At 34.7% G+C, this 22,735-nt stretch overlaps 1 protein-coding gene across 49 annotated transcripts in view; it reads left to right on the top strand.

Moving 5' to 3' along the window:
- Nucleotides 1-22,735, top strand: part of BCLAF1 (BCL2 associated transcription factor 1) — a 31,547-nt gene that overhangs the window by 1,727 nt on the left and 7,085 nt on the right. For 2 of the 49 annotated variants that reach the window (XR_014065045.1, XR_014065043.1), the window contains exons 2-12: nucleotides 6,218-6,308; nucleotides 7,977-8,090; nucleotides 8,894-9,802; nucleotides 11,047-11,712; nucleotides 11,865-12,034; nucleotides 14,352-14,457; nucleotides 15,505-15,589; nucleotides 18,005-18,180; nucleotides 18,314-18,475; nucleotides 19,315-19,495; nucleotides 20,566-20,712. Coding sequence is in view for 30 of the 49 variants with exons in the window: in XM_081528767.1 (XP_081384893.1) it covers nucleotides 7,987-8,090; nucleotides 8,894-9,802; nucleotides 11,047-11,712; nucleotides 11,865-12,034; nucleotides 14,352-14,457; nucleotides 15,505-15,589; nucleotides 18,005-18,180; nucleotides 19,315-19,495; nucleotides 20,566-20,712 (2,544 nt within the window). In the remaining 19 variants the exon portion in view is untranslated. Of the gene's footprint in view, nucleotides 1-89; nucleotides 288-6,217; nucleotides 6,309-7,976; nucleotides 8,091-8,893; nucleotides 9,803-11,046; nucleotides 11,713-11,864; nucleotides 12,035-14,351; nucleotides 14,458-15,504; nucleotides 15,590-18,004; nucleotides 18,181-18,313; nucleotides 18,476-19,314; nucleotides 19,496-20,565; nucleotides 20,713-22,735 lie in introns of all 49 variants that reach the window. The other 47 variants (XR_014065036.1, XM_081528765.1, XR_014065040.1 and 44 more) reach the window with 39 other exon arrangements.

The following is a 22,735-nucleotide window of genomic DNA, read 5'->3' as shown; positions in this document are numbered from 1 at the left end:
TATGGGCGGCTACCTATACTAGATTAGCTATGTGAGTGACCACTTGCATTAATAGAAATGGAAAGTCTTTTCACTTTTATTATATATAGAACTTTGTATTAGGGTTTTCCAGAAGCTACATTCAGAATCGTTGGTGAAGGACAGGGAAGCCTGGCATGCTGCAGTAAATGGGAAGAGTCGGACACGACTTACAACTGAACAACAACCACAGCTGTGTAATTTACAGTGATTTATTAAGTGACAAAGAAGCGGATAAGGGAATTGGGAAGTCCAACTGTCTCTTACTGGTAAGTGTAAATGTTTAGGTTATAGCTGTAGGGTATGAATTTGTTCATTTTTCAATTCAAGTTTCTTAAACAGTGGTTGTCAGTGTTAACCTCAGAATGTTAAGTATTTAATATTTTCTTTGCCTCCAGCTGGAAAAAAGTCTACAAACGTTGTTGTTGTTGCTCAGTTGCGTCCAACTCTTTGCAACCCCCATGGACTGCAGCACACCAGGCTTCCCTATCCTCACCATCTCCCAGAGCTTGCTCAAATCCATGTCCGTTGAATGGGTGATGCCATCGAACCATCTCATCCTCTTTAATGCCTTCTCCTCCTTCCTTCTTCACTGTTTCCCAGCATCAGGGTCTTTTCTAATGAAATCAGCTCTTCGCATCAGGTGGCCAAAGTGTTGGAGCTTCCTTCAGTCCTTCCAGTGAATATTCAGGACTAATTTCCTTTAGGATTGACTGATTGGATCTCCTTGCAGACCAAGGCCCCTCGAGTCTTCTCCAACACCACAGTTCAAAAGCATCAGTTCTTCCATGCTCAGCCTTCTTTATGGTCCAATTCTCACATCCATTTGTGACTACTGGAAAAACCATAGCTTTGAATAGATGGACCTTTGTTGGCAAAATAATGTCTCTGCTTTTTAATATGCTGTCCAAGGTGGTCATAGCTTTTCTTCCAAGGAGCAAGCATCTTTTAATTTCATGGCTGCAGTCACCATCTGCAGTGATTTTTGAGCCCAAGAAAATAAAGTCTGTTTCCATGGTTTCCCCATGGGACTGGATGCCATGATCTTCATTTTTTCAATGTTGAGTTTTAAGCCAACTTTTTTACTCTCCTCTTTCACTTCCATCCTGCAGAAGGAAATGGCAACCCACTCCAGTATTCTTGCCTGGAAAATCCCATGGACTGAGGAGCCTGGTAGGCTACAGTACATGGGGTTGAAAAGATTCGGACACGACTGAGCGACTTCACTTTCACTTTTCACTTTCATCAAGAGTGTCTTTAGTTCTTCTTTGCTTTTTGTCGTAAGGGTGATGTCATCTGCATATCTGAGGTTATTGATATTTCTCCTGGCAATCTTGATTCCAGCTTGTGTTTCATCCAGCCTGGCATTTTGCATGATGTACTCTGCATAGAAGTTAAATAAGCAGGGTGACAATATAAAGCCTTGATATAGTACTCCTTTCCCAATTTGGAACCAGTCCAGTGTTTGATACTAAGTATTTAATATTTTCTTTGCCCCCAGCTGGAAGAAAAGTCTACAAACATTAATGTAATAATAATACAGGTTGACATTTGTGTGTTATTTTGGAATTTTCAAACCTTCAACTTTACTTGATCTAGTATTTCTCTATATACTAGTTCAGTTCAGTCGCTCAGTTGTGTCCGACTCTTTGCAACCCCATGGACTGCAACACACCAGGCTTCCCTGTCCCCCACCATCTCCTGGACCTTACTCAAACTCATGTCCATCGAGTCGGTGATGCCATCCAGCCATCTCATCCTCTGTCGTCCCCTTCTCCTCCTGCCTTCAGTCTTTCCCAGCATCAGGGTCTTTTCCAATGAGTTCGTTCTTCACATCAGGTGGCCAAAGTATTGGAGTTTCAGCTTCAGCATCTGTCCTTCCAATGAATATTCAGGGCTGATTTCCTTTAGGATAGACTGATTGGATCTCCTTGCATTCCAGGGGACTCTTTTAAATAAGAGTCTTCATTGATACCAAAGCATCAATTCTTTGACGCTCAGCTTTCTTTACAGTCCAGTACTCAGATCCATACATGACTACTGGAAAAACCATAGCTTTGACTAGATGGACCTTTGTTGGCAAAGTAATATCTCTGCTTTTTAATATGCTGTCTAGGTTAATCATAGCTTTTCTTCCAAGGAGCAAGCATATACTAGGAGGAGGCCAAAAAAGGTAGAAAACTTTTTAGGACCACATGAACCAGGGAGTGGCACAGTCTGGTCTGAAATGCAGGTATTCTTTTTCTCAGTTCTGCGTGCTTTTTTTCTAAAGTAGGCTGACAAGGAGCTGGACACAGAACTAAAAATTTGTGACTAAACCTTTTTTTTTTTTTAAGCTTTTTCTTAAGGAAATATTCAAGCACAAAAGTAGACTATTGAACTGTTATTTAGGCTTAATAATTATCAGCATTTACCAACTTTAACATTATTTACTTTTTTTTGAGGGTGCTTAAAAATTATTTTATATTGGAGTATAGGTGATTAACATTGTTGTGTTTGTTTCAGGTGTACAGTAAAGTGATTCAGTTATACATGTGAAATCTGTTCTTTTTCAAATTCCATTTTTCTGGAGTGTTTTAAAGCAAAATTCCACTCATTTTATTAAGCATTTCTTGAGTCTGGAGCCTTAGAGCACTTGGCCATCCTCACGCCCTGTTAAGCATTTCTTGACTTTTTTAATAGTGCTGATTAATGCTATGCCAAAAATATTAAATATTAATCATTTGAAGTGAAATTAATAAATTTCAGTTAAGACTGTTTCAGACCAGTTAACATTTGAATATATACCATGTACCAGATAAATCATTTCCATGTATTAGTTTAGTACATTTAATCTTAAGCCTATGAGTAAGTACTGTTATTAGCTTTATTTTATATTTGTGGAAAGTGAAGCTGAAAGAGGTTAAGGTAATTTGTCCAAAGTTGGGTAGCTGGTTAATTGTCAAGCCAGAATTTTGAACCTAGTCAGTTGGAGTAAAAGTCATGGGAGGTATTTTTAGGATTATTAAAGATATGAATAGCAGTAGTTTCCAAAAATTTGGAGCTGACATCCTGAATATGCTAAAATTAAGACTCGGCTCAAGTACTTACTGCTACTTCAACCTTCTAATTTGTTTCCCTTTTCTCTATGTAGTTCATGCTCTATACAGCCGCCATCTTAAAATGTAAATAAATAATATGGTGACACTTCCCTAATCAGCCCTTCTAGGACCTTCCCATTACAGTTAGAGTAAAATCTCGACTCTACTCTGGTCTCCTTATTTATTTGATTTAGTGCTTTCCTGTCTCCTGCCTTGTCTTGTACCCTCTCATTGATTACAGTACCTCAACCTTCTTACAAGTTTGTCTTGAATTGGTTAAGTTTGTGTCCTTTGCCTAGAATGCTTTTCTTGGATCTTTGCAATGTTCCTTCTCTTTAACTTGACTGTTGTCTCTTTAAAGATGGTTCAAGGACCCACTGTAGTAGTCCTTCTCTCCATCTCTTGACATCACTTTGTGTTCTTTGGTTTCTTTCTTCCCCTAGCTTGAACAAATAAGCTCCAGCAGAGAAGGGAACTTAATGTCTCACTTAAAGTGCTGTATTTCCTACAGTAATAGTGTCTGGCTTGTGATAGTCTCCTTTGTTTAAATTCATACGAATTATGAAACCTTAAATTCATCTGAAAGGTGGGGTTAAATATGTAGCTTACGAGATTATGAGGATTAAATAAGATAATTTTATTTAAAGTCACCTAGCACAGTTCTTGGCACGTGTTTGATGTTTAGTTTAATTTCTAGTAATTTGTTGATTTCTAGTTCCTCTCTAGTTGTTTTTTGCAGGGTAGGGACCTGTCATGTCTCCCATAATACATAACACAGTGCTTTGTGTATAGACTTTAACTTAGAAAAAAGGCAAGCTGATTACAGTCTTTGTACTATCTTAAATATTAACATGGTATTAAATGTTAATTTGTAATGTATATTATATATTATTAAATGTATTATGTGTTGTATTTTATGTATGATCATTGAGTTCTTGGTATGGATGCTTGAATATATTCATTGATCGTGAACAAGAAGGTATATCTGCTAGGCTAACAGCCTACAGCCCCTCTTTCCTCACTTTTCTATTTCTAGCATATATTTTCTTGGTACTTGAGAAAATCATGACTTGGAGTAAAGAGAGATTTGGCAATTGGTTCTTTGGGTATACAGAAACTAAAATAAGCCTTTTAGAATTGTTTGGGGTAAGTGTTGGCTAAAATGAGCCTTGTATCACTTCCAGCAGTGAATCAGTAGTATTGGACTTCTTGGTCAGAATCAAGTTTCATAACAACCTATCAGTTTAAAAGATGAGAGTTTTTCTCTGCCCACTTGGGGGATCTAGTGTTTTTAAAACTAAACATAGGAGTACTTTAGAAATCTTTTTGTTAATGTATCCATGATCTTTTGTTTTTGCTAATTTCTGTTTTGCTATATTTCCTGTACTTGCTAGGTTCCTATTCCTTCTTCCTATCTTAAAAATCAAATAATTCCCTTAGCTCTAAGGCCATGTATATTTAGGGGTTATATTCTTGTTTTACCAGTTTGATCTTATTTCTTCTACTTTGTGTTTCCATTTTTATTACATTTTTTCATTGGATTGATAATTTGATAAGACAGATTTTCATATTAATGTGGGGTTTTTTTCCACTTAAACTGGTTTATGAATTACTTGAGTATAGTACTCTTGCCTGGAAAATTCCATGGATGGAGGAGCCTGGTAGGCTACAGTCCATGGGGTCGCTAAGAGTCAGACACTACTGAGCAACTTCACTTTCACTTTTTCATGCACTGGAGAAGGAAATGGCAACCCACTCCAGTATTCTTGCCTGGAGAATCCCAGGGACGGTGGAGCCTGGTGGGCTGCCATCTATGGGGTCGCACAGAGTCGGACATGACTGAAGTAACTTAGCAGCAGCAGCAGTCACATACAGTCTTGTATTGTTTAGTTTCTGATCCCCTCATATTTTTGACTATGCTTTGTACATAGCTGATAATGTGTGCTAAGTCATTTTAGTCGTGTCTGACTCTTTGTGACTCCATGGACTGTAGCCCTCTAGGCTCCTCTGTCCATGGGATTCTCCAAGCAAAAATACTAGAGTAGGTTGCTATGCTGTCCTCCAGGGGATCTTCCTGACCCAGGGAACAAACCCACGTCTCTTGTGTCTCCTGCATTGCAGGCGGGTTCTTTACCACTAGCGCCACCTGGGAAGCCCCATAATTAATAATAACTGAATTTTATTCGTAAGGCTAATAAGCATTTCAGTAGATACTGAAACTGCTTAATACTTTGTGTATAACTTAAGTTTATTTGCATAGTAATGTAAATTAGTTTAGGAAGAGCCCTGGCTTCCACTTGATACTTGTTTCATCTACTGGCTGTTTTTTTTTTTTTGAAACATCTGTATATATATCAAAATGCTTTTAGGCACAAAATTATTAGAGTTACTATGATGGCTGTTACATTAATTTTAAAAATTGGCTTCAAATGAAACTGAATATATGAAAGAAAGTGGCCAGGAGAAAATAAGATAAATAGCATTAAAGTAAACTCATACTGTAGTTGTTATAAATTGTAGTGTTATGAATACTAACTGTAGATGGTGGTAGTTTAGTCGCTAAGTTGTGTCCAACTCTTGCAACCCCATGGACTGTAGCCTGCCAGGCACTTCTGTCCATGGGATTCTCCAGGCAAGAATAGTGGAGTGGTTTGCAGTTTCCTTCTCCAGGGGATCTTCCTGACCCAGGGATTGAACCCAGGTCTCCTGCATTGCAGGCAGATTCTTTACCGACTGAGCTGTGAGGGAAACCCCTACTGTAGATACATAACATGTTTTGATGTACCAAGATGGCCACTTAGGCTAACCACTTTGGAATTTTCTGATAGGATGACAGTATAGCTTCTGTTTTCTAAAGCCCAGATTGCTAAAATTAGAACTCAAGTGTTTGAATTAAAGGTGCTGCAGTTTCATAATGCACTGCTGCATTCTTATTAAAACAAAAGTTAAATTTCTTTAAGCTTTTATGGTTAAAAATTTATTTCCTGATTCAGTATCCTGTTCCTGAAATATTTAGTACCTTTATTAAGGGTTTATTGCAGTGCTGAGTAGTAATATGTTGTAAATAGTGGGGTTTTTTTTACCATAATTCAAATTTTTTTATTTTTTATTTTTGCTAGGAATTTAATTTCTCAGAACATTCTCTCCAGGAGGAATCTTACAGTATCTCAAAGACTTCAGTTGACTGCTTGATCCTCCATAAAACCCAAGGTAGGTGATTAGTTTTTCTAGTCTGCAGTTTGGACTTTTTAAAGAAAATGTGACTTCTGAACTTAATGATTTAGACTGATTATAAGTGATATGGTCTGCAACTTTTGTTATGGTGACTTGTATGAAGTAAGCCAGATTTTAACAGTTTTAGGGAAAAGATTCACTTCTGTTTCTAGTAGTGTATCTGCTTCTACTTCTATAAACACATCTACTTAAAGACTCAGAGCACACAGTTATTCAGAAATAATCAGAACAAAATAGCTCTGCTTATTTAACTTATCTTTTATGCATACAAGAGGAGTTCCATAACTTAACTTTTTCCCCCTTACATGGGTGTTAAAGTAATTAGGTTTGATTGCTTATTATGTGCTAAAAATTGTTTTAAGAATATTACAGGTATCAACTCATTTAATCCTCACTACATCTCTGAGGAAGGTACTGTCTTTATATCTTAACTCACTTAGAATTAAGAGTGAGAGAAGATGAAGCTGGTGTTTGTCTCTTTGAAGACAGTTGTGTTTTATTTTGGAATAAATATTTATTTGAAACCCATTGAGTTTGTCATTTATGTGGCTTTTTTGGTGAGGAACTATGCAGACATCATTGCCTCTTCTAGTTCATCTCAGTACTTTTCAAAAACTTTCATGATATTGAGCAAAGTCTAATTAGGTCAAAATGGTTTAAATACATGGCAGGTGCAAGCTATTAGGAAAGTTTAGTGAGTTGATTTTTTTGGAAAAAATACTTATTTTGTGTAAGTTAGCGAAAATTTGAAAATAGTTTTAGCAGGAATAAACTTGGGAGACGTGTAGATTTAATTTTGTAAAGAGTAGATCTTATAAATCAGTTAGTCCTGTTACTGATTTCCGTGAGGTCTGATTTTGCAGTAGATACTAGCTAGTATTTAGAAAAGTTAGGATATTGGTGTACAAGTTCTCTTTTTCTTGCAGTCTCAATCTCTTCTTGCAGCAATCTCTTTAGTTTCTTTTATCCTTTTTCATCTTTCACCAGAAAGCTACAGGATGAACTAGGCATTGTCACATAAGTCCCTTTTTATTCTACAGTCATGACTATTGAAAGCAGAGCCATGGGCTCCAGCTGTTCAGAGACTTAGTGACCTTTATTCTACTAGGAGACTTATCCATCACCATTCCAAGCAGTATTGTATACATGGAGTGGTCAATTTAGTCCCATTTCAAAGCCATAAAGCACTTATGATGACAGCTGGGTAGTTTACTCTCTTTTTTAATATTCTGTCATTTGTATTTTTTTCCAGGTTTGTTATCTGTAATACTCTGATATTATTTATCTTTTTTACAGGAGAGGTAGGCATTTGTATTGGGCATGGAATAACATCTAACGTACTGCTGCAGTCTGATGTCATTGCTCTTTTGACTTCTGCAGCTGCTGCCTTTTTTTGGATTGAGGCACATAAGTGGAAAAGTCCATAGAAATCTTCTGTTGTGTCTTTACAATACCTGCCATGCAGGTGAAAATACAGTTTTAGTTAGGGATAATTGTCTAAGTACTCACTTGAATAATGATGGGTAATATCCTTTGAGAAACTTATGTTTTATAAATTTAATTTGTACTGAAGATAAGTTAAATAATAGAAACTACTTCTCTTGCATTGTGATTTTAACCTTTTTTGCCCTCTCATTTGCCTAGGAGAAAAGAAATGGGTCGCTCCAATTCTAGATCACATTCTTCAAGATCAAAGTCTAGATCACAGTCCAGTTCTCGATCAAGATCAAGATCACACTCAAGGAAGAAGAGATACAGGTGAATTACTGCGCTTTTACCTCTTTAAATAATAATAATCATACCAGCTAACAGTTACAGATTGCTTACACAGGCAAAGTGCTAAATTCATTAACATGTTTTAGTCTCCAAGAACCCTGTGAGTGGATCTGTTGTTTAGAATTAGTTCACTGGGGAAACTTTGAATGAATTTTCTGCAGATAAAGGGGAATTGTTGTAATGTTAAGACATGAATTGGATAATGTAAGAACTATTTGGCAGTAAACAATCTTTGCATACTATTTCATAGTTTCTTGTTTCTGACTCTGAGGTCTCAATAGGTTTATTCTTTTATATAAAAATGATTGACTGAGTGTTTTTCTTTAAATGGTAATACATACTTAGCATGGAAAATAGAAACTACAAGTTAAAAATAAATGACCATAATCTCATTACGAATTAATATTAGTTTCTAATTTTTCTTTAGAATTTTTCTTGGCCTAACTTTTTATTACATATGCATTTAGCCAGTGGTATTTCACTAATGAATATTCTTCCATGGCATTACATATTCTTTTGACATTACCACGTTAAGTGCCTGCATACGTGTAATTTGTTAGTGTGTCCTATTGTTGGATGTCAGTTTTTCCTGTTTTCTTGATATTTACCTTAGAATTGAGATGTTCTTCATTGAAAATAGTAACCTTTTACTTTTGTATAAATGAGGGTTTTTTGAAAAAAAAATACATTATTATCTTTGACAACTTATTTGTATAATATATTCAGTCAGAATGGTACAATGGAATAGGTTATTTTTCTTTCATTGATATTTATTTCATTTTTAGTTCTAGGTCTCGTTCCAGGACGTATTCAAGATCTCGTAGTAGAGATCGAATTTATTCTAGAGATTATCGTCGAGATTACAGAAATAATAGAGGAATGAGACGACCTTATGGGTACAGAGGAAGGGGTAGAGGGTATTATCAAGGAGGAGGAGGTAGATATCATCGAGGTGGATATAGACCTGTTTGGAATAGAAGACACTCTAGGAGTCCTCGACGAGGTCGTTCACGTTCCAGGAGTCCAAAAAGAAGATCCGTTTCTTCTCAGAGGTCCCGAAGCAGATCTCGCCGATCATATAGATCCTCTAGGTCTCCAAGATCATCCTCTTCTCGTTCTTCGTCCCCTTATAGCAAGTCTCCTGTCTCTAAAAGACGAGGGTCTCAGGAAAAACAAACCAAAAAAGCTGAAGGGGAACCTCAAGAAGAGAGTCCTTTGAAAAATAAATCACAGGAGGAACCGAAAGATACATTTGAACACGACCCGTCTGAATCTATTGATGAGTTTAATAAATCGGCCACATCTGGTGATATTTGGCCTGGCCTTTCAGCTTATGATAATAGCCCCAGATCACCCCATAGTCCTTCACCAATTGCTACACCACCTAGTCAGAGTTCATCTTGCTCTGATGCCCCCATGCTCAGTACAGTACACTCTGCAAAAAACACCCCCTCTCAGCATTCACATTCCATTCAGCATAGTCCTGAAAGATCTGGGTCTGGTTCTGTTGGAAATGGATCAAGTAGATACAGCCCTTCTCAGAATAGTCCAATTCATCACATCCCTTCACGAAGAAGCCCTGCCAAGACAATCACACCGCAGAATGCTCCAAGAGATGAGGCTAGGGGACGTTCCTCATTTTATCCTGATGGTGGAGATCAGGAAACGGCAAAGACAGGAAAATTCTTAAAAAGGTAAGAGTTAAGAGAATTTAGATCATAATAGTAATATTTCTCTGAATTCTGTTTGGATTTATGTTTTAAAATTGCATTGTGATGTGTATTTAAGTATTTTTACTCGTGACTTCTTTCTTTTTATAAAAAATTCCAAGTTGATTGTAAAGTCTTTTAATGTTTATGAAGCTAATTCATACTCTTCCTTTTCATCCATTTTTTAAGTCCAGAATTAAGAATGTAAATGAGAAGTTGAGTAGCATAAAGCGTAACTAATGGTTAACCTGTAAAAATCGTAAAAGCTTACAGAGATTAATTTTATAAGTGTTAAAGCATTGAAAGCTTATTTTGTCTTCTTCATCATTATAATGTGACCTACATAAAATAATGCAGTTATATATTCTTGTGTGGTAGTATAAATAGTCCAGCTGCCAATTTTTAATAAATCTTCCTGACTGTAGAAAAGGTAATAAATGGTATTTCTTACTGACTCTAATAACATTTCAGAAAGATGCTTGGTCTAAATGCTAATTTTAAGCATTGCTAAAGATTCCTTAATGAAAATGGATTGCTAAGGTAATGTGGTTGGTTTCAAGTGAGGAAATACAGCAAGCTTTCTATTTATGGTTTAGTGCTTCCCAACCTAAAATTAATTTTTTATTGAATTGATATGTAGTTTCTACTTAATATTGCCAGAAATCATTTTCTACTGAAAAGTATATATATGAATTATCTTGTGATTTAGATAGAAATATCTAGTATTAACTACATTGAAGTCCACTTTTTTGAACTCTTATTTATATTAGTAGATATATTAAAGAGTGAAATTTTGAGTATAATCATGAGTAGAATTCAAATAGATAAATATATTAAATAGATAAGTATATTTTAAGTATCAGATAAATGTATTACAGATAAGTTTTTAGTGGTTCTTAGTCTCAAAAGTTAAACTTAAGTTCTGTGAAAATTTGGATTTGTTAGTGCATAATTATGAACTATGAGTAAATAGAACAAGTTTTTGAGAATGGTTTTACTTTTTTTAAACTTCAGAAGTCTTAATATGTGCATTTATTTAAAAACTTAGCACATAAGCTTTATGGGTGCTTTTAATGCTTTCTATAAGTGGAATCTGAAAAAAGCAATTTTCAGTAGGGTTTTTTCCTCTTATAACTGGCCCTGTGATATTGGGGAGCACAGTTAAGTATGTAAGTAGTCCAGAATGAATGCAATCCAGAGTTACCATCCTCTTCTTTGCTTATTCACAGGTTCACAGATGAAGAGTCTAGAGTATTCCTGCTTGATAGGGGTAATACTAGGGATAAAGAGGCTCCAAAGGAGAAAGGATCAGAGAAAGGGAGGGCAGAGGGAGAATGGGAAGATCAGGAAGTTCTAGATTACTTCAGTGATAAAGAATCTGGAAAACAAAAGTTTAATGATTCAGAAGGGGATGACACAGAGGAGACAGAGGATTATAGACAGTTCAGGAAGTCAGTTCTTGCAGATCAGGGTAAAAATTTTGCTACTTCGTCTCACCGGAATACTGAGGAGGAAGGACCCAAGTACAAGTCCAAAGTTTCATTGAAAGGCAATAGAGAAAGTGATGGATTTAGAGAAGAAAAAAATTACAAACTTAAAGAGACTGGATATGTAGTGGAAAGGCCTAGCACTGCAAAAGATAAGCACAAGGAAGACGACAAAAATTCTGAGAGAATAACAGTAAAGAAAGAAACTCAGTCACCTGAGCAGGTAAAGTCTGAAAAGCTCAAAGACCTCTTTGATTACAGTCCCCCTCTACACAAGAATCTGGATGCACGAGAAAAGTCTACCTTCAGAGAAGAGAGCCCACTTAGGATCAAAATGATAGCCAGTGATTCTCATCGTCCTGAAGTCAAACTCAAAATGGCACCTGTTCCTCTTGATGATTCTAACAGGTAATCGATATTGCTCCCCAATAAATAATCTGTGGGTGGTTAGTTAATAATGCAGTTAATTATCTTATTTTCTGACCATACTTCCCATTTTCATATTCAAACCAATGGTATATTTTGTTTGTATGTGTCTGTCTGTTACCGATATGCTCCAGACCTGCTTCCTTGACTAAAGACAGGCTGCTTGCTAGTACACTTGTCCATTCTGTCAAGAAGGAGCAAGAATTCCGATCCATCTTTGACCACATTAAGTTGCCACAGGCCAGCAAAAGCACATCTGAGTCATTTATTCAACACATTGTGTCCTTGGTTCATCATGTTAAAGGTATGTTTAGTATTGTGGATTATATTTTTCTTGCAAGTTAAAAAATTAACAGCTATGCATAATAATAATGCACCCTAGGGCTCTATGTAGACTCTATTAAAATTCTGTATAAATAGCACTTCATAAATGAGATACCAGTCTTGTTAACATTAACACCTATTTAATAAAGTGATTTTTAATGTTTAATAAGTGAAATGTAAGTAAAATTAAAACATACCCTGAAAATCGGTATCATGATAAAAATGATACAGATTTATATAGTGCTGAAAGTCTTTTTGTAATGTGCCATAATACTGTCTTTGAAGTTCAGAGTGCTTGCAGATTATCTTGGTTTGCATTCATAAGACTTGTATTAATGTACTCTTGGCATAGATTTATAACAAAGTGGTGCGATGTTGTTACTATTATGAAGAATTTCTTTTTAACCTTTAAAGAAACTTGAAACCAGTGGGGAGGGGAAAACAGTATTTCTGTGTTAATTTTGTATTACTTAGTTTGTTATAATATTTTACTTTTTTATATGATAAATCAGAAAACTTTATTAGGATTTTTAAAGGGGGAAAAAAGTTCCAGAAATTTAGAAGTATGTTAGGTAAGTAGTGATACTGTGAGTAGTGAGTGACTAAGGATAATAATGGTGACATTCCTTGAGGTCCTGGGATGAAGGATGTTCTTCTCAGCTGAAGTAGTGATGTTCTCTTTTCACCAGTGTCTTAATTTTAGTTCGAGTTACTAATAATTTTCAAAGATTTTAGCATGTGACTTTTTGGGCAAATAGATGTTATTATTTTATTTTTGTGTTTGCAAGGGAGTTTACCTTGAAGTAGGTTTCTTACCCAGGAATCTCCGTGGCTGTTGCTCTGAAAAGCTGTTTTTGAAAAGTTTGTCTTTGGACCTGAGAACAACTCATAGCTGAAACTTGTCACTCAGGAATTCTTCATGCACTTGATATTTCAAAATAGTGAAGAGTTAATGAATTTCTTTTTTACTGTAATTATTTAAATATAGTAAAACAAGTTTTGCTATTTGGCTATAACTAGATTTATGAACCAATTTATGACCATATTACTGTGGTGCATAGAATATGAAACATTAACATTTTTTCTTTTTTCACTTTTTTTTTACCTGTCTCTACATTTTACAATTTATTGCTGAATTTTGAGATCAGGTTTTGATAAATTTTTCCTTTTTCCTTTTCTTTTTTTTTAAAGAAAAGAACTGTAGTTATGTTTCATTATTGGTATTGTGCAACCGATCTGAACAGCTCTTACTTCGTATAGAGCTGAAAATGCCCAGTGATGTTTTCTTTTTCATTGTAACTAGGTCCTGGAATATGTTTTGAAATGGCAAATCCATGTTTCAAAGTAAAATAGCTGTTGAAAGATACAGGCAAAGTTGAATCTTCTGTCTTCCTGGCAAAAATGGCATAAAAACTGAGTTGCTAGCTCAAATTCCTGGGTTTCATGGAATTATGATTGAGGCACTACCCTGGTAGTGGCCATTTCAAGTTTTAATGATTGGTTATGAGACATGTGCTGGATATTGGGCGGTAAGTTGACACAGATGTATGTTGACCTGTTAAGCAGATAGCTTGCTTCGTAATGTAACATTTCATGACTTTATACATCTTTCTATATTACATCAACAGCATATCTTGAAATGGTTTAAAAAAGAATTGGTGTTGATATTACTAATTTTAAAATTGTTAAAAGACAAGACAGTAATATCAAATGTACTGTCAGGTTTGCCAAGATGCCAGATTTTTGGAGTAATTAGTGTTACTTGATGTAAAAAAATATTTTTCCAATTGAAGTGCCAATATTCAGTTTTTTCTTAAATCTAGTTTTTGTTAACAACATAGTTATTGCCAAAATAATTTTATCAGTTTATTAAAACAAGCTTTGCAAGTTATTTTAGTATTGTTTGTTTTCTGCAAATGATTACTTGAAGTTAACTTCATTGGTTCATATTGGCAAGGCTTAAGGACATTCACGTATTGTTGCCTTTTGTTCTATTTGAGGAAGTGTAGTGCATTATTGAAATGGAATTAGAGACTCTTGACTTAGTATATTTATTGTTCTTGGATTATATGTAATATTGACAGAGACCTGTGAGGAACTTTGCATCAGTTACCTGTTGAGGTGCAAGAAGTTACATGGGACAGGGTAGGAGTTCTTTGTAACACTTGATTCTCTTCTGCTAGGTTTCTTGAGTATTTTTATTTTCTATTCACCTGCTACATGCCCTTCTGTCACAACTGAAAATTCCTCTTAAGGTAAAGGTAACTAATTGGGCAGTGTTTCTCCTAAATCAACAGAGCAATACTTCAAATCATCTTCAATGACCCTAAACGAGAGGTTCACGTCATATCAGAAAGCCACTGAGGAACATAGTGCCAGGCAAAAGAGCCCTGAGATACACAGGTATGTATACTGGGCATGTAAAAATGTTGTTTTGATAGGAAGACACTGTTAAACAAGTTCATGTTGAAGCTATAGATAAGATACATGAAACTATACGGGTATCATGACTCAAATGAAAGTTTGTAATTTACCATTTCTTTTTAATTTTCAGTTTATTTGGTTAAAATTGGTTATTAGAACTTAAAATACTCACTGTTATCACTTCCCAGTATGGAATTAAATAGTTACCAATTTGTCTTTTGGGAGGGGGTTGGATGCCTAGAGTAAGTAACCCTTGAATTTTATTCACTTCCAGTAAGTTTGTAAAATAAAAATGCTTGGTGAGATAGAATTGTTCCTTGTGAAAAGATCATGAATTTGAAGTCAGATAGTTATGTTCAATTCCTTGCTCTCACTTAATTGCATTGTGATAAAAAAGTTATTTAATCTCTGAATGTTTGTTTTTTTCCATCTACAAATAAGAATAACAAAATATCCTGTTTTGCAGGATGATGGTGACAGTTAGTATTAATTGTAAAGTATCTAATTCAGTGCTTAATACATAGTAGGTATGGTTTTGGTGGTCACTGCTGAAGAGACACTGAGAAGATTCAACTGACAGTAGCTTAAGAACACAAGGAGAGGCACAGAATAAAACTAAAGATACTGAATATGTAAAAATATTGGAGATAACTTAAGAACAAATAATTCTATTTGTGTATTCATTGATACTGATGTATTATAATTATATGCTGATACTTAAATGATAGTATTCATTTTAATCAAAGTTTTTTCTTTTTTGATGATTAAAGTAAGCTTGATATCTTAAAAGATCAGGCTTCATTTGTACATAAATAATTGGAGGCATTTTAATTTATTTTTAATAAATACAGTGTTTATTTCTTAATTATCTGTTAGGAATTAGATTAATAATCTTGCTATACTAAATTTAGTCAACTGGGAGAGAAACAACTGTCTGGTATTCCCTTTACAAAAATGGACAAATTTTAGGAATTTGTGGAATCATAAAATTAATGTGACTACAAATAGACTTTATTTTACATTAAGGAGAATTGACATCTCTCCAAGTGCCCTGAGGAAGCATACCCGTTTAGCAGGGGAAGAGAGAGTTTTTAAAGAAGAAAATCAAAAGGTATGTTTTGAATGCACTTTTTCTTTTCCATGTTAACTTCTGGTTAGTTAATGATATTGTTCGAATAAGCAGTTTGTCTAGGCAAAATGTTTATAGACATCATCTGTTTATAACTTATAAATATATTTTATCTGTGGTAGTGTGTATGTAGTGTTTCTTCCTAGAAAAAAATCAAGCTCACCCTTTAGTACATGTTAAACCAAGAATAATTATTTTAAATGCTAATGAAAGGAGAAAAGTATTTCTAAGAAAAAGGCAAGGAATCAGTGAGTAGACAGGAAAATTATAACAGCAAAGATATACATTATATAAAGGTTTCTGTTAGAGGTGAAATGGGTGATCTAGAATAAATATTCCTTGATTTATGTGTGCCTAAATTAACATCTTTAGGTTCTTCAAAGAGAGAACAAGAAGTAATCGCCATGCTACTGGGTATTTTTGATCTGGACTAAGAAATAAGCATTCTAAGAACTGATTTACAAATGAACACTTGGAATAAAAACTGTGTTACTATTGGAATATTTGTATATTTGGGGGAAGAATGCTTTTAAACTTGAGAAAGGAGTCTGAGTGACTGGCATTGGGGTCAGGGGACTCTTAAGAATGGAATTCAGTCATTAAGGGGGCTCTGTTTAATTGATAACTTGAAACTGATATTTTCTAGGTAGATTAGTCTGTATGACAGGCCATAACATTCTAGTTGAAATGTAGAGCCAGGTTAAAAGGGAGCAACTGTCTGTCGTAATGAAAAGGTTAGGGACTTGGAACGGTATTACTTGGTTCCAGTTGTGGCTGTTACTGAGTACCATCTTGATAATAGGAATGTGATTAGCTTTTTGGATGTTGGTTTTCTAATAAGAGAAATGAGAATACATCTGTTCTGCAGAGTTGAATAACTGGGCTGTTATGATAACATTGGCACTTTTATTACTAGAAGCTCTTATTAAGGGTTTTCATTTATAAGCTTTTTAATTAGGCATGCTATTAATTAAATAAGAAATTTAGAGCTTAGAAAGTGGTTTCTTTGTGTGGGGCACATTGATTTTGGTAAAGCAGATTCTGAGAAGTGAATGCTAATTTTGGCTTTTATTTTCAGTATCTTGGGTTCAATGTTGATTAATTTTGTTTTGCCCACAATTTAGTCTGTTCTTGTACTCTGACAGAGTGAGTGTCTTTCTTTTCTCTTCATTATTCAGACCAGATTTTGATCTAGAGGAGAGAAAATAGTGATAACTAATGGAAGGACAAGAGGAAAAGACATTGCTTTTTATCCTTTATCTTCCTATCCTATCTGAATGAATGATTCACATACATGGAGTACTGTGTAGTTTACATATATAGTTTGGTGTTTACAAAGTACTTTCACCTATACTGTTACCCATGGGCTTGGCAATAGCATATTACTAGGTGAATAGGAAGGTTTTTGCTCTTGATTAGATTTTTCTCATAACTGTGGGAGCAAATAGGTGAGTAGTTGATACAATTTGGACATATACTTCCAGTTTTAAGAATGTTTATGAACATTGTAGCTAGACTTCCCAGAGTAAGTACTTCTTATTGTTGAATACTAGCAAGGATGTCCACATTGCTTAGCATCTTACTGATGTATGATTTTTCTTCATTCCTAGATGCCTCTTTCCATCTTCCTAAATTATATAGTATTTGAAAAAGCAATGGAACAAGAAGGAGGTGAATTGTGACCCAGTTAAACTAATGTCCGTTGCAATACCTGAATTGAGAAAGGGCAGTATATGGCCCAGATACTGAGTACAGGATTGGGAATGAATCTTTCTGGCTTTGTTTCTACCCTTGTTCAACCTCAGTTGGTTTCATTAATCATATTATGTTTGCATGTTATGGAAAATACAGAATATTTAACTTTTAAAGTGATTTTTATTGGGTTGGTCAGCTAATTTGGGAAGAACTTGATGATAATGAGGCTTAAATAACGAGAACCATTTACTTCAGGATCCCTTAACTTTACTGTCAGATGGCTATACCCACAACTGAGTATAATCTCTATCATTGTTAAAGTATATAAAAGGCTGTTTCAAAAGATGAGGGATAACTAACGAGGATGTACCGAGTGGAAAAATAATTATACCATTTTACTATATGAAAGTTTATTATGGATTGCTTTGAACAGAAACCTATGACATTTTGAAGACAATTAGCTTTTAATTACTTCTCCAGTCCCATTGTACTTGTGTTCAACAAATGTTTAGTGAAAACAGCAAGTACGTTTTTAAACAAAAACTTAAGTATGGAAGTAGTATGTTATATGCATTCTTTTCTGCTACTAAAATGCCAGCTCAGAAACTGGCAAAAAAAAATTGGTATTTTATATATATATATATTTCTTTTTTTTCCCTGTAGTTTCCCTGAAATCTGTTATTTTACATCTGTCTTTTATAGGGAGATAAAAAATTAAGATGTGATTCTGCTGATCTTCGGCATGACATAGATCGTCGGAGAAAAGAAAGAAGTAAAGAACGGGGGGATTCCAAGGGCTCCAGGGAATCCAGTGGATCAAGAAAGCAGGAAAAAACTCCAAAAGATTACAAGGAATACAAATCTTACAAAGATGACAGGTAATTGTTAAAACTGTCGGAGTTAGGTTTTAGCTTCTAATTAGCCTTTAATAATTGTCAGCTTAATTGCTTTCAATTTTGACTGTGTAATCGAATGTTTAAATTTAAACAATTAAAATTATTTGTTTTACAGCAAAAATGTATTTGTCTTTTACACGGCTTATGGTGGATGAGGACAAAAACTTTGGAATAGCAAGCTAACACTGAAAAAAAAATGACAAATTAATGTGTCCTATTATCCAGGCTACATCAGGAGGTTGGACTTCAATGCAGTGCATTTCTAGAAACAGTTTGTGTAAGAACTTTGGTTCGTTATGCTTGATTCCGCACTTTTTCAACTCATAACACCCAGAGTACAAGAATTTTAAACTGATGTCTAGTGGTTTAACATGGGAGAGATGGGGGGGAGGAAAGACTAGTTTTTTTGAAATAGCAATGTGTATTAGGCTTTCAAAGTAATGTTTCCATGGATACTGTTAGAAGTGGTAAGAGTTATCGCAGGTATGACCTTTTCGGGTATTGCAGTAGAATCATGTAAAATTGATCATGATAGAGTCAAGTAAATAATAGGAATACTAAGTATCATAGATAATCGTTTTTCTTGCTGTTCATTAGGTGAATGGTGGTAATTTTACTCGTGTTTTTAAATTTATGATTAATTTTAATTTACTGGTATTTATAATGTCATATGCTTTTTATTTCAATAATGGAGTTATGGCCCAAACCGTATCAACTGTTTTCATCCAGGGTTGTACAAACTGCAGTCATTTTGAAACATGGCCTTAAGGACATTCATACTTTTTCCTACTTTTCCCTTCCTTTTCTTAAAAAAACAAAAAAACAAAGTTAAAAATGTTGAAGAACTGAACTTTATATTCTTGAAGTTTCCAGACTGCTAGTTTCTAACTGTCAGGTCATAGCATGTTTTCCAGTAGTGATATAAAACAAATATTGGAGGAGAATGGAAACAGACTATGTCAAAGTTGAACACCCAATCATTTTAGTTTCATGATAATTTTAATAGGGGATAGTTTCTTTGACTTGAAAAATATCCCTCTTATTGTAAGATACAGCAGGGTCTTTCCTCATCTTTTTTAAAAATAGCACATTTTTCTTGTTTCTTTTATTTTTCAGTAAACATAAAAGTAGAGAACAAGATCATTCTCGATCTTCATCCTCTTCAGCATCACCTTCTTCTCCTAGTTCTCGAGAAGAAAAGGAGAGTAAGAAGGAAAGAGAAGAAGAATTTAAAACTCACCATGAGCTGAAAGAATACTCAGGCTTTGCAGGAGTTAGCCGACCACGAGGAACCTTTGTAAGTAATAAAATTATTTTCTGTCTTTGATAGAACTTTACTTTAGAGCACTGTACATAAGGAAAGTAAGATGCATGCTGATTTAGTCATTGTTGTGTGAGTCATTACTCCTATAGTCTTTAAAATGGTATTTGATATATCTTCATTAAGAAATGCCATTTGGGAGGGTGAGGAGGAGCTGGAGCTGGGATGATAACCTCCTTTGTAGAGAAAGTAAAAAATCCATGTTTTTGCCTGATTTTGAAAATAGACCCATTTTGAGATTTAGAAGCATCTGTATAACTTATTACCTTTGGAATCAATAACTGGACATAGTGCTTAGAGACCCAAGAGTCAAGGAAAGTTAATGATTTAGATCCATTTCTTTAATCACTTTTTTGTTAATAACATGTCTTGAAACAAGAAAATCCATGTTTGTATTAACAACTATTTTCATTTTTGCGTATTCAAGTTCTTTTTTATATGTGTATCAGTCATAGAAATTACATGACTTTTTATCCTACCTAGTATATATATTATTCCCATGTTTCCATAAATTCTTACAATTGTAAATTTAATGACTTCATAGTAGTGCATCTTCTTGACTCTTTAATTTCTAGGTTCGGATTTCTAACTTGAGCTAGTATCCAGTTAGTTGTTACTAGGGTTTATTAATTAGATTATTTGGGAAACAGAAGAGCTTTGCCCATATGGTGATAGGTATAGTTAAAACTTAGGACTCCTGTGTAATTCAAAGAAATTAGACAACTCTTTTGACTAGTGAAAGGGGAAAAAACCAACTTTTTAAAGTTTAAACTATTTAAAAATTTTAGTTCAGGCCATAAAAGAAAGTGCAGTGTTCTGACAACTTACGTTGACTGTGCATTTCTTCTTAACTTATTCAGCTTTCAATAGGCAGAATTTTTTCCCTCCTTACTAGTATAAAATGGCCACCCTTTCCATCCTCAGTGGCTGTGAAGTTGAGATTTAGGGAAGAAATTAGGGAATGTTTTTTGTTACTGCAGTAAAATTAGAGTTTGCATGTAACTTAATACCTTTTGATTTCATTACTAAACAACTTTGTTAATCAGTTTCGAATTAGAGGCAGAGGAAGAGCCAGAGGAGTTTTTGCTGGGACAAATACTGGTCCAAACAACTCAAATACTACTTTTCAAAAGAGACCGAAGGAAGAGGAATGGGATCCAGAATATACCCCAAAGAGCAAGAAGTACTTCTTGGTGGGTGTTAGAAATCTCTGTTTATTTGGTTTGCATTAATTTTCAAAGCATACTGGCTGAATACATTTGAGTACAGGCATCCACTACTATGAGAAGATTTTACTATAATATAAGAAACTTTTAAAATAAATCATTACCCAGATGATTTGAAGTTTTGAACATGTGGGTCCCTTTAGTCCTGTTTATACCTTATTGATATTACCTATGGACTGGTCAGGGTAAAGTAAAAATATACCTGATTTGATAGTCACATTCAGAGAAAAACATTAAATTGTTTCATATCTGTCTATAAGACAGTAAAGTTAAGAAAGTAAATCATTAAGATTTCCCTTTCATCACCGCAACTGTTTGTTTAATTGAAAGACAAGGAGAAGAATTCTCCCACAGTGCGTGTAATTAAGAGTTTCAGGAGGCTGTTAAGTTATATTGGAGTAAAAAGAAGATGAAAAATTACATTATGGAAAAATGGCTAGATACACATTAATTTGATGCTTCCTTGTGATGCTCTTCTTTCTCAAGTAGTTTGTAAGGGATGAAGCTAGAGGAGGTGGGTCCTGAAAGATTCTCTAAGTAATGATGGAAATTTTTTTGCACTTTGGCACGGGAGAAGAGGGTTTATCTTCCATTATAGAAACTTAAGGAAATACCAAAACTATTACCAGAATATTCATTTTTGTCATAGCTTTTCAGGGAAGTCATGTTTTAGAGATTATTTCTGAAGACTAGTTGTTTTGTTGAAGCAAGGAGGAAAATAGTGCTGAGTTTTTAGAAATGTGTTTTTTGTTTGACTTTTTATGAGTATATTTGAATAAAGCTGAATGTCCCAGCCATCTGCCAAAGTAGACTATATAGCTGTATTCTGAACTAGATCTATATTTTGGTTGAAGAATGGGCATTGTAGTTGTTTCAAAAATTAATTTCCATTTGCCTCTTTTTTGGAGTACTTTAATGACCAAGAGTCTGGAAAAGTTAAAATTTTTACCGAGTGCATTATGCATAATGTTTCCACAGTCTTTGCTCCTTTGAGGAGAAATTTATGCTTGACTTGACAATCTCTGGAAAGTGAAAGGTGTTTTATTCAGTTACAGAAAGTTTAAAAGATATATTTCATTTTTAATATAGGAATTTATGAATTAATACACTGCTGTTTATACTATGGATGGAAAGATACATAGCATAAGAGACTTGCAATGGAGAACATTCTAAAGACATACTGTGGATGTCCTCCCAAGGAAGAGGGGATTATTGCAAAGGAGATACTGATTAAGAGAGACTTTGTAGAGGAGTTTGGATTGAATCTTAAGCTTAAAAGATGAGCAGGTGTGCTGTAAAAAAGTCGGAGTGAAACATCCTAATATAGAGAACTCCAGTACTCACATGGCTAGATGATTGGTATAAGTTTGGGAAAATTAAGAAGCAGCAGGAGCCAAATTGTAGAAGACAGTAATACTTGAGTAAATTTGGATGTTAAGCAGAGTTTGGAAAAACATGACTGTGACAAACAGATCTGAGAAATAATTGAGTGTCTAAGGGACTAGTTTTGAAAAATGTTAAAGCCACATTTATGAAGGCTTGTTCAGGGACCCTCTAGTTTGGTGTTGGTAGTGAGAAGAAAGGATATTGCAAGCACAGGGAATACAGAGGAAAGCAGATCATTTGAGGTGAAGATTAAGTTTCATTATGGAAGTGCCTAAGACATAATAAGTGGAAATGTGCAGTAGGTAGTTGCTAATGCAGATCTAGAGAGAAAAAAATCTAGGTGCCATCATACAGTCACAAAACCACAGTAATATCACCCAGTCAGAAGAGAAGAGATTAAAAGGCCAACCTTTCAAAGGTGTGGGTGAGGAGCAAGTGCTTGTAAAAATGCCAAACAGTAAAACAGTGTAAAAGCACAAAAAGTTAAGGAAATGAGAGGTGAACAAGTTAAATAATTGTTTTAACACTTTAAACGTTTTACAAGTATTTAATTTGGTGGCTCAGAGGGTAAAGAATATGCCTGTGCAGTGCATGGAGACCCAGG

Source organism: Giraffa tippelskirchi, chromosome 9 (genome assembly GCF_054371585.1).
Source record: "Giraffa tippelskirchi isolate mGirTip1 chromosome 9, T2T-mGirTip1v1.2.pri, whole genome shotgun sequence".
Classification (NCBI taxonomy): domain Eukaryota; kingdom Metazoa; phylum Chordata; class Mammalia; order Artiodactyla; family Giraffidae; genus Giraffa; species Giraffa tippelskirchi.
This window is presented reverse-complemented; position numbering and strand designations above follow the sequence as displayed.